General features: G+C 52.4%; 1 protein-coding gene across 1 annotated transcript in view; it reads left to right on the top strand.

Moving 5' to 3' along the window:
• Nucleotides 1-12,144, top strand: part of LOC130706211 (transketolase-like protein 1) — a 43,408-nt gene that overhangs the window by 19,032 nt on the left and 12,232 nt on the right. Inside the window, exon 7 of the mRNA XM_057537521.1 lies at nucleotides 7,709-7,865. Within this exon, the coding sequence (XP_057393504.1) occupies nucleotides 7,709-7,865 (157 nt within the window). The remainder of the gene's footprint in view (nucleotides 1-7,708; nucleotides 7,866-12,144) is intronic.

Here is a 12,144-nt window from a genome sequence, read left to right as displayed (position 1 = left end):
TCCTGAGAGGCCAGGTACGATGCAGGCAGTGTCTGTAGTGCTGGAGGCTCCTGAGAGGTCAGGTACGATGCAGGCAGGGTCTGTAGTGCTGGAGGTTCCTGAGAGGTCAGGTACGATGCAGGCAGGGTCTGTAGTGCTGTAGGCTTCTGAGAGGTCAGGTGCGATGCAGACAGGGTCTGTAGTGCTGGAGGCTCCTGAGAGGCCAGGTACGATGCAGGCAGGGTCTGTAGTGCTGGAGGCTTCTGAGAGGTCAGGTACGATGCAGGCAGGGTCTGTAGTGCTGGAGGTTCCTGAGAGGTCAGGTACGATGCAGGCAGTGTCTGTAGTGCTGGAGGCTCCTGCGAGGTCAGGTACGATGCAGACAGGGTCTGTATTGCTGGAGGCTCCTGAGAGTTCAGGTACGATGCAGATATGGTCTGTAGTGCTGGAGGCTCCTGAGAGGTCAGGTACGATGCAGGCATGGTCTGTAGTGCTGGAGGCTCCTGCGAGGTCAGGTACGATGCAGGCAGGGTCTGTAGTGCTGGAGGTTCCTGAGAGGCCAGGTACAATGCAGGCATGGTCTGTAGTGCTGGAGGCTCCTGCGAGGTTAGGTAAGATGCAGGCAGGGTCTGTATTGCTGGAGGCTCCTGAGAGGTCAGGTAAGATGCAGATATGGTCTGTAGTGCTGGAAGCTCCTGAGAGGTCAGGTACGATGCAGGAAGGGTCTGTATTGCTGGAGGCTGCTGAGAGGTCAGGTACAATGCAGACAGGGTCTGTAGTGCTGGAGGCTCCTGAGAGGTCAGGTACAATGCAGGCATGGTCTGTAGTGCTGGAGGCTCCTGAGAGGTCAGGTACGATGCAGGCAGGGTCTGTAGTGCTGGAGGCTGCTGAGAGGTCAGGTACGTTGCAGACAGGGTCTGTAGTGCTGTAGGCTTCTGAGAGGTCAGGTGCGATGCAGACAGTGTCTGTAGTGCTGGAGGATCCTGAGAGGTCAGGTACGATGCAGGCAGAATCTGTAGTGCTGGAGGCTCCTGAGAGGTCAGGTACGATGCAGGCAGAATCTGTAGTGCTGGAGGCTCCTGCGAGGTCAGGTACGATGCAGGCAGGGTCTGTAGTGCTGGAGGTTCCTGAGAGGCCAGGTGCAATGCAGGCACGGTCTGTAGTGCTGGAGGCTCCTGAGAGGTCAGGTAAGATGCAGATATGGTCTGTAGTGCTGGAAGCTCCTGAGAGGTCAGGTACGATGCAGGAAGGGTCTGTATTGCTGGAGGCTCCTGAGAGGTCAGGTACGATGCAGACAGGGTCTGTAGTGCTGGAGGCTCCTGAGAGGTCAGGTACGATGCAGGCAGGGACTGTAGTGCTGGAGGCTCCTGAGAGGTCAGGTACGATGCAGGCAGGGTCTGTAGTGCTGGAGGCTTCTGAGAGGTCACGTACGATTCAGACAGGGTCTGTAATGCTGGAGGCTCCTGAGAGGTCAGGTACCATGCAGGCATGGTCTGTAGTGCTGGAGGCTCCTGAGAGGTCAGGTACGACGCAGGCAGGGTCTGTATTGCTGGAGGCTCCTGAGAGGTCAGGTATGACGCAGGCAGGGTCTGTAGTGCTGGGGGCTCCTGAGAGGTCAGGTACGATGCCGGCAGGGTCTGTAGTGCTGGAGGCTCCTGCGAGGTCAGGAGCGATGCAGGCAGGGTCTGTAGTGCTGGACGCTCCTGAGAGGTCAGGTACGATGCAGACAGGGTCTGTAGTGCTGTAGGCTTCTGAGAGGTCAGGTGCGATGCAGACAGGGTCTGTAGTGCTGGAGGCTCCTGAGAGGCCAGGTACGATGCAGGCAGGGTCTGTAGTGCTGGAGGCTTCTGAGAGGTCAGGTACGATGCAGGCAGGGTCTGTAGTGCTGGAGGTTCCTGAGCGGTCAGGTACGATGCAGGCAGTGTCTGTAGTGCTGGAGGCTCCTGCGAGGTCAGGTACGATGCAGGCAGGTTCTGTTTTGCTGGAGGCTCCTGAGAGGTCAGGTACGATGCAGATATGGTCTGTAGTGCTGGAGGCTCCTGAGAGGTCAGGTACGATGCAGACAGGGTCTGTAGTGCTGGACGCTCCTGAGAGGTCAGGTACGATGCAGACAGGGTCTGTAGTGCTGGAGGCTCCTGAGAGGCTAGATACGATGCAGACAGTGTCTGTAGTGCTGGAGGCTCCTGAGAGGCCAGGTACGATGCAGGCAGGGTCTGTAGTGCTGGCGGCTCCTGAGAGGCCAGGTACGATGCAGACAGGGTCTGTAGTGCTGGAGGCTCCTGAGAGGCCAGGTACGATGCAGGCAGGGTCTGTAGTGCTGGAGGCTCCTGAGAGGTCAGGTACGATGCTGACAGGGTCTGTAGTGCTGGACGCTCCTGAGAGGTCAGGTACGATGCAGGCAGGGTCTGTAGTGCTACAGGCTTCTGAGAGGTCAGGTGCGATGCAGACAGGGTCTGTAGTGCTGGAGGCTCCTGAGAGGCTAGATACGATGCAGACAGGGTCTGTAGTGCTGGAGGCTCCTGAGAGGCCAGGTACGATGCAGGCACGGTCTGTAGTGCTGGAGGCTCCTGAGAGGCCAGGTACGATGCAGGCACGGTCTGTAGTGCTGGCAGCTCCTGAGAGGCCAGGTACGATGCAGACAGGGTCTGTAGTGCTGGAGGCTCCTGAGAGGTCAGGTACGATGCAGACAGGGTCTGTAGTGCCTGAGGCTCCTGAGAGGCCAGGTACGATGCAGGCAAGGTCTGTAGTGCTGGAGGCTCCTGAGAGGTCAGGTACGATGCAGGCATGGTCTGTAGTGCTGGAGGTTCCTGAGAGGTCAGGTACGATGCAGGCAGGGTCTGTAGTGCTGGAGGCTCCTGAGAGGTCAGGTACGATGCAGGCAGGGTCCGTAGTGCTGGAGGCTCCTGAGAGGCCAGGTACGATGCAGGCAGTGTCTGTAGTGCTGGAGGCTCCTGAGAGGTCAGGTACGATGCAGGCAGGGTCTGTAGTGCTGGAGGTTCCTGAGAGGTCAGGTACGATGCAGGCAGGGTCTGTAGTGCTGTAGGCTTCTGAGAGGTCAGGTGCGATGCAGACAGGGTCTGTAGTGCTGGAGGCTCCTGAGAGGCCAGGTACGATGCAGGCAGGGTCTGTAGTGCTGGAGGCTTCTGAGAGGTCAGGTACGATGCAGGCAGGGTCTGTAGTGCTGGAGGTTCCTGAGAGGTCAGGTACGATGCAGGCAGTGTCTGTAGTGCTGGAGGCTCCTGCGAGGTCAGGTACGATGCAGACAGGGTCTGTATTGCTGGAGGCTCCTGAGAGTTCAGGTACGATGCAGATATGGTCTGTAGTGCTGGAGGCTCCTGAGAGGTCAGGTACGATGCAGGCATGGTCTGTAGTGCTGGAGGCTCCTGCGAGGTCAGGTACGATGCAGGCAGGGTCTGTAGTGCTGGAGGTTCCTGAGAGGCCAGGTACAATGCAGGCATGGTCTGTAGTGCTGGAGGCTCCTGCGAGGTTAGGTAAGATGCAGGCAGGGTCTGTATTGCTGGAGGCTCCTGAGAGGTCAGGTAAGATGCAGATATGGTCTGTAGTGCTGGAAGCTCCTGAGAGGTCAGGTACGATGCAGGAAGGGTCTGTATTGCTGGAGGCTCCTGAGAGGTCAGGTACAATGCAGACAGGGTCTGTAGTGCTGGAGGCTCCTGAGAGGTCAGGTACAATGCAGGCATGGTCTGTAGTGCTGGAGGCTCCTGAGAGGTCAGGTACGATGCAGGCAGGGTCTGTAGTGCTGGAGGCTGCTGAGAGGTCAGGTACGTTGCAGACAGTGTCTGTAGTGCTGTAGGCTTCTGAGAGGTCAGGTGCGATGCAGACAGTGTCTGTAGTGCTGGAGGATCCTGAGAGGTCAGGTACGATGCAGGCAGAATCTGTAGTGCTGGAGGCTCCTGAGAGGTCAGGTACGATGCAGGCAGAATCTGTAGTGCTGGAGGCTCCTGCGAGGTCAGGTACGATGCAGGCAGGGTCTGTAGTGCTGGAGGTTCCTGAGAGGCCAGGTGCAATGCAGGCACGGTCTGTAGTGCTGGAGGCTCCTGAGAGGTCAGGTAAGATGCAGATATGGTCTGTAGTGCTGGAAGCTCCTGAGAGGTCAGGTACGATGCAGGAAGGGTCTGTATTGCTGGAGGCTCCTGAGAGGTCAGGTACGATGCAGACAGGGTCTGTAGTGCTGGAGGCTCCTGAGAGGTCAGGTACGATGCAGGCAGGGTCTGTAGTGCTGGAGGCTCCTGAGAGGTCAGGTACGATGCAGGCAGGGTCTGTAGTGCTGGAGGCTTCTGAGAGGTCACGTACGATTCAGACAGGGTCTGTAATGCTGGAGGCTCCTGAGAGGTCAGGTACCATGCAGGCATGGTCTGTAGTGCTGGAGGCTCCTGAGAGGTCAGGTACGACGCAGGCAGGGTCTGTATTGCTGGAGGCTCCTGAGAGGTCAGGTATGACGCAGGCAGGGTCTGTAGTGCTGGGGGCTCCTGAGAGGTCAGGTACGATGCCGGCAGGGTCTGTAGTGCTGGAGGCTCCTGCGAGGTCAGGAGCGATGCAGGCAGGGTCTGTAGTGCTGGACGCTCCTGAGAGGTCAGGTACGATGCAGACAGGGTCTGTAGTGCTGTAGGCTTCTGAGAGGTCAGGTGCGATGCAGACAGGGTCTGTAGTGCTGGAGGCTCCTGAGAGGCCAGGTACGATGCAGGCAGGGTCTGTAGTGCTGGAGGCTTCTGAGAGGTCAGGTACGATGCAGGCAGGGTCTGTAGTGCTGGAGGTTCCTGAGCGGTCAGGTACGATGCAGGCAGTGTCTGTAGTGCTGGAGGCTCCTGCGAGGTCAGGTACGATGCAGGCAGGTTCTGTTTTGCTGGAGGCTCCTGAGAGGTCAGGTACGATGCAGATATGGTCTGTAGTGCTGGAGGCTCCTGAGAGTTCAGGTACGATGCAGGCATGGTCTGTAGTGCTGGAGGCTCCTGCGAGGTCAGGTACGATGCAGGCAGGGTCTGTAGTGCTGGAGGTTCCTGAGAGGCCAGGTACAATGCAGGCATGGTCTGTAGTGCTGGAGGCTCCTGCGAGGTTAGGTAAGGTGCAGGCAGGGTCTGTATTGCTGGAGTCTCCTGAGAGGTCAGGTAAGATGCAGATATGGTCTGTAGTGCTGGAAGCTCCTGAGAGGTCAGGTACGATGCAGGAAGGGTCTGTATTGCTGGAGGCTCCTGAGAGGTCAGGTACGATGCAGACAGGGTCTGTAGTGCTGGGGGCTCCTGAGAGGTCAGGTACAATGCAGGCATGGTCTGTAGTGCTGGAGGCTCCTGAGAGGTCAGGTACGATGCAGGCAGGGTCTGTAGTGCTGGAGGCTCCTGAGAGGTCAGGTACGTTGCAGACAGGGTCTGTAGTGCTGTAGGCTTCTGAGAGGTCAGGTGCGATGCAGACAGGGTCTGTAGTGCTGGAGGATCCTGAGAGGTCAGGTACGATGCAGGCAGAATCTGTAGTGCTGGAGGATCCTGAGAGGTCAGGTACGATGCAGGCAGAATCTGTAGTGCTGGAGGCTCCTGCGAGGTCAGGTACGATGCAGGCAGGGTCTGTAGTGCTGGAGGTTCCTGAGAGGCCAGGTACAATGCAGGCACGATCTGTAGTGCTGGAGGCTCCTGAGAGGTCAGGTAAGATGCAGATATGGTCTGTAGTGCTGGAAGCTCCTGAGAGGTCAGGTACGATGCAGGAAGGGTCTGTAGTGCTGGGGGCTCCTGAGAGGTCAGGTACGATGCAGGAAGGGTCTGTATTGCTGGAGGCTCCTGAGAGGTCAGGTACGATGCAGACAGGGTCTGTAGTGCTGGAGGGTCCTGAGAGGTCAGGTACAATGCAGGCAGGGTCTGTAGTGCTGGAGGCTCCTGAGAGGTCAGGTACGATGCAGGCAGAGTCTGTAGTGCTGGATGCTCCTGAGAGGTCAGGTACGATGCAGGCATGGTCTGTAGTGCTGGAGGCTCCTGAGAGGTCAGGTACGATGCAGGCAGGGTCTGTAGTGCTGGAGGCTCCTGAGAGGTCAGGTACGATGCAGGCAGGGTCTGTAGTGCTGGAGGCTTCCGAGAGGTCACGTACGATTCAGACAGGGTCTGTAATGCTGGAGGCTCCTGACAGGTCAGGTACGATGCAGGCATGGTCTTTAGTGCTGGAGGCTCCTGAGAGGTCAGGTACGACGCAGGCAGGGTCTGTATTGCTGGAGGCTCCTGAGAGGTCAGGTACGACGCAGGCAGGGTCTGTAGTGCTGGGGGCTCCTGAGAGGTCAGGTACGATGCTGGCAGGGTCTGTAGTGCTGGAGGCTCCTGCGAGGTCAGGTACGATGCAGGCAGGGTCTGTAGTGCTGGAGGCTCCTGAGAGGTCAGGTACGATGCAGGCAGGGTCTGTAGTGCTGGAGGCTTCTGAGAGGTCAGGTACGATGCAGGCAGGGTCTGTAGTGCTGGAGGCTCCTGTGAGGTCAGGTACGATGCAGGCAGGGTCTGTAGTGCTAGAGGCTCCTGAGAGGTCAGGTACGATGCAGGCAGGGTCTGTAGTGCTGGAGGCTCCTGAGAGGTCAGGTACGATGCATACAGGATCTGTAGTGCTGTTGGCTCCTGAGAGGTCAGGTACGACGCAGACATGGTCTGTAGTGCTGGAGGCTCCTGCGAGGTCAGGTACGACGCAGGCAGGGTCTGTAGTGCTGGAGGCTCCTGAGAGGTCAGGTACGACGCAGGCAGGGTCTGTAGTGCTGGAGGCTCCTGAGAGGTCAGGTACGACGCAGGCAGGGTCTGTAGTGCTGGAGGCTCCTGAGAGGTCAGGTACGATGCAGGCAGGGTCTGTAGTGCTGGAGGCTCCTGAGAGGTCAGGTACGATGCAGGCAGGGTCTGTAGTGCTGGAGGCTCCTGAGAGGTCAGGTACGATGCAGGCAGGGTCTGTAGTGCTGGAGGCTCCTGAGAGGTCAGGTACGATGCAGGCAGGGTCAGGTGTCCTCTCTGTTTGGCAGCTTCTGGGTCCCTCACAGGGAATGGCAGCCTAGATGAAGGGAAACGGGCAGAAAGTGGGAAATTAGGAAGTGTGCGAAGTTTCCTGTGAAGGAGAACATAGACGAAGGGCAGCATCTGGCGCGGGAAGACAAGGTGAAAGTGAGGGGGGAAGATGGAAGATAGTAGCACACACTTCAGTCATCAGAGAGGGAGAAAGTGAGGGAACATGGGAGTGGAGGGAATGATTGCACATTCAGAGATGCCCTTGAGGAAGCAGGAGAAGGCTGAGGTTCAGCAGGGTGGGCACGTGGGCCTCAAGTAGGTACCGGTCTGCCCCGTCTCCTACTGACACGGCGGGGACGTGGGGACGGGATGGGAGAGCCTCCGTTGTTTACCTCTCTTCCCCAGGAAATGCGCAGGGGAAGCATGCGAAGGGGCAGGGAGAGAGGGGACAGAAGGTAGGGGAAGAGAATAGGAAGGAGACCCACGGTGACTGCAGGGCAGCCTTGAGTGTCTCGAGCTTCCACATCTTGGATTTGAAGGAGCATGGTCAGCACCGCAGCTCCTCTTTTGTGGCAGCATTCAGGGGACACCGTGGATTTGCCAGGTTTGGGGTTTTCCCAGGTAGGTGCCTGGGGGAGGGGTGGCAAGGTGAGAGGGTGCAGAGTAGAGGTTTCCCTGAGATCCCCACACTCTGTGCTGGGGAACGGAAGGGGCAGTGGTGTCCGGGAGTGTTCTAATTCACCTGCTTTGTGTTGCAGGTGAGCGTGGCTCTGGGATGCGCCACCCGTGGTCGGACTGTTACTTTTGTTTGCACCTTCGCTGCCTTTTTGAGCCGAGCATTTGATCAGATCCGGCTGGGAGCCATCTCTCAAAGCAACGTCAACCTCATTGGGTCCCACTGCGGGGTATCCATAGGTATGAGTTCTCAATGCCGTCATTTTAATCGCCTTCCTCCTTTACAGAGAAAGATTAGCCTGTAAGAGGTTGAACTGCCAGCGTGCTTAAGGTTCCATAATGTTTGATTATCATAACCTCCGTTTTGAAAAAAGCCATGTCATGTTTTAGAAGTTCCAGACACTCTGGGTAACTTTTGAGCCGATCTCTTGGTATTACTGAAAAGTGCCCATTTTTTCTGTCATCGAGAAATAATTATCTGTCCTGAGTGCCTCTTCTTTGTCAAGCCACGTACTAGGTAGAGATTGGGTCACCCTGGCATCACCGAATTGTTTACTGCTCTCTGGTCGCCTTAGTCTAAGTGGGGACAAGCTGCATGGGCACAGCAAAGTGAGCAGCACAGCCTGCCAGGGCTCCCCCAGCCCGAGCAGCCTGCTTGGACAGAATGGGAAACCTCGAGGCGCCCAACACGTGGGCATTAACCGTGGATGGGCTACATGGAAGCTGGGGGAAACACGGGAGCCGGGAGGAGGACCGAGGCGTGTGTTAGCAGTGGATAGAAAATCGGGCGAGGTGGATTAACCAAGATGGCGGAGTAGAAGGACGTGCTCTCACTCCCTCTTGCGAGAACACCAGAATCACAACTGGCTGCTGGACAATCATTGACAGGAAGACCCTGGACTTCACCAAGGAGGATACCCCACGTCCAAGGACAGAGGAGAAGCCACAGTGAGACGGTAGGAGGGGCGCAATCAGAGTAAAATCAAATCCCATAACTGCTGGGTGGGTGACTCACAGACTGGCGAACACTTATACCACAGAAGTCCACCCACTGGAGTGAAGGTTCTGAGCCCCACCTCAGGCTTCCCAACCTGGGGGTCCGGCAACGGGAGGAGGAATTCCTAGAGAATCAGACTTTGAAGCCTAGTGGGAATTGATTGCAGGACTTCGACAGGACTGGGGGAAACAGAGACCCCACTCTTGGAGGGCGCACACGGAATAGTGTGTGCATCGGGACCCAGGGGAAGGAGCAGTGACCCCGGGGGAGACTGAACCAGATCTACCTGCTAGTGTTGGAAGGTCTCCTGCAGAAGCGGGGGGTGGCTCTGTTTCACCGTGGAGACAAGGACACTGGCAGCAGAAGTTCTGGGAAGTACTCCTTGGCATGAGCCCTCCCAGAGTCTGTCATTAGCCCCACAAAAGAGCCCACTTAGGCTCCAGTGTCGGGTTGCCTCAGGCCAAACAACCAACAGGGAGGGAACCCAGCCCCACCCATCAACAGTCAAGTGGATTAAAGTTTACTGAGCTCTGCCCACCAGAGCAACAGTCAGCTCTACCCACCACCAGTCCCTCCCATCAAGCCTCTTAGATAGCCTCATCCACCAGAGGGCAGACAGCAGAAGCAAGAAAAACTACAATCCTGCAGCCTGTGGACCAAAAACCACAGTTACAGAAAGACAGAGAAGATGAAAAGGCAGAGGGCTATGTACCAGATGAAGGAACAAGAAAAAACCCCAGAAAAACAACTAAATGAAGTGGAGATAGGCAACCTTCCAGAAAAAGAATTCAGAATAATGATAGTGAAGATGATCCAGGACCTCGGAATAAGAATGGAGGCAAAGATTGAGAAGATGCAAGAAATGATTAACAAAGACCTAGAAGAATTAAAGAACAAACAAACAGAGATGACCAATACAATAACTGAAATGAAAACTACACTAGAAGGAATCAATAGCAGAATAACTGAGGCAGAAGAACGGATAAGTGACCTGGAAGACAGAATGGTGGAATTCACTGCTGCAGAACAGACTAAAGAAAAAAGAATGAAAAGAAATGAAGACAGCCTAAGAGACCTCTGGGACAACATTAAACGCAACAACATTCGCATTATAGGGGTCCCAGAAGGAGAAGAGAGAGAGAAAGGACCAGAGAAAATATTTGAAGAGATTATAGTCGAAAACTTCCCTAACATGGGAAAGGAAATAGCCACCCAAGTCCAGGAAGCGCAGAGAGTCCCATACAGAATAAACCCAAGGAGAAACACGCCGAGACACATAGTAATCAAAGTGGCAAAAATTAAAGACAAAGAAAAATTACTGAAAGCAGCAAGGGAAAAACGACAAATAACATACAAGGGAACCCCCATAAGGTTAACAGCTGATTTCTCAGCAGAAACCCTGCAAGCCAGAAGGGAGTGGCATGATATACTTAAAGTGATGAAAGGGAAGAACCTACAACCAAGATTACTCTACCCAGCAAGGATCTCATTTAGATTTGATGGAGAAATCAAAAGCTTTACAGACAAGCAAAAGCTAAGAGAATTCAGCACCACCAAACCAGCTCTACAACAAATGCTAAAGGAACTTCTCTAAGTGGGAAACACAAGAGAAGAAAAGGACCTACAAAAACAAACCCAAAACAATTAAGAAAATGGTCATAGGAACATACATATCGATAATTACCTTAAACGTGAATGGATTAAATGCCCCAACCAAAAGACATAGACTGGCTGAATGGATACAAAAACAAGACCCATATATATGCTGTCTACAAGAGACCCACTTCAGACCTAGGGACACATACAGACTGAAAGTGAGGGGATGGAAAAAGATATTCCATGCAAATGGAAATCAAAAGAAAGCTGGAGTAGCTATACTCATATCAGATAAAATAGACTTTAAAATAAAGAATGTTACAAGAGACAAGGAAGGACACTACATAATGATCCAGGGATCAATCCAAGAAGAAGATATAACAATTATAAATATATATGCACCCAACATAGGAGCACCTCAATACATAAGGCAACTGCTAACAGCTATAAAAGAGGAAATCGACAGTAACACAATAATAGTGGGGGACTTTAACACCTCACTTACGCCAATGGACAGATCATCCAAAATGAAAATAAATAAGGAAACAGAAGCTTTAAATGACACAATAGACCAGATAGATTTAATTGATATATATAGGACATTCCATCCAAAAACAGCAGATTACACGTTCTTCTCAAGTGCACACGGAACATTCTCCAGGATAGATCACATCTTGGGTCACAAATCAAGCCTCAGTAAATTTAAGAAAATTGAAATCATATCAAGCATCTTTTCTGACCACAACGCTATGAGATTAGAAATGAATTACAGGGAAAAAAACGTAAAAAAGACAAACACATGGAGGCTAAACAATACGTTACTAAATAACCAAGAGATCACTGAAGAAATCAAACAGGAAATAAAAAAATACCTAGAGACAAATGACAATGAAAACACGACGACCCAAAACCTATGGGATGCAGCAAAAGCGGTTCTAAGAGGGAAGTTTATAGCTATACAAGCCTACCTAAAGAAACAAGAAAAATCTCAAGTAAACAATCTAACCTTACACCTAAAGAAACTAGAGAAAGAAGAACAAACAAAACCCAAAGTTAGCAGAAGGAAAGAAATCATAAAGATCAGAGCAGAAATAAATGAAATAGAAACAAAGAAAACAATAGCAAAGATCAATAAAACTAAAAGTTGGTTCTTTGAGAAGATAAACAAAATTGATAAGCCATTAGCCAGACTCATCAAGAAAAAGAGGGAGAGGACTCAAATCAATAAAATCAGAAATGAAAAAGGAGAAGTTACAACAGACACCGCAGAAATACAAAACATCCTAAGAGACTACTACAAGCAACTTTATGCCAATAAAATGGACAACCTGGAAGAAATGGACAAATTCTTAGAAAGGTATAACCTTCCAAGACTGAATCAGGAAGAAACAGAAAATATCAACAGACCAATCACAAGTAATGAAATTGAAACTGTGATTAAAAATCTTCCAACAAACAAAAGTCCAGGACCAGATGGCTTCACAGGTGAATTCTATCAAACATTTAGAGAAGAGCTAACACCCATCCTTCTCAAACTCTTCCAAAAAATTGCAGAGGAAGGAACTCTCCCAAACTCATTCTATGAGGCCACCATCACCCTGATACCAAAACCAGACAAAGACACTACAAAAAAAGAAAATTACAGACCAATATCACTGATGAATATAGATGCAAAAATCCTCAACAAAATACTAGCAAACAGAATCCAACAACACATTAAAAGGATCATACACCACGATCAAGTGGGATTTATCCCAGGGATGCAAGGATTCTTCAATATACGCAAATCAATCAATGTGATACACCATATTAACAAATTGAAGAAGAAAAACCATATGATCATCTCAATAGATGCAGAAAAAGCTTTTGACAAAATTCAACACCCATTTCTGATAAAAACTCTCCAGAAAGTGGGCATAGAGGGAA

Source organism: Balaenoptera acutorostrata, chromosome X (assembly GCF_949987535.1).
Source record: "Balaenoptera acutorostrata chromosome X, mBalAcu1.1, whole genome shotgun sequence".
Classification (NCBI taxonomy): Eukaryota; Metazoa; Chordata; class Mammalia; order Artiodactyla; family Balaenopteridae; genus Balaenoptera; species Balaenoptera acutorostrata.
This window is presented reverse-complemented; position numbering and strand designations above follow the sequence as displayed.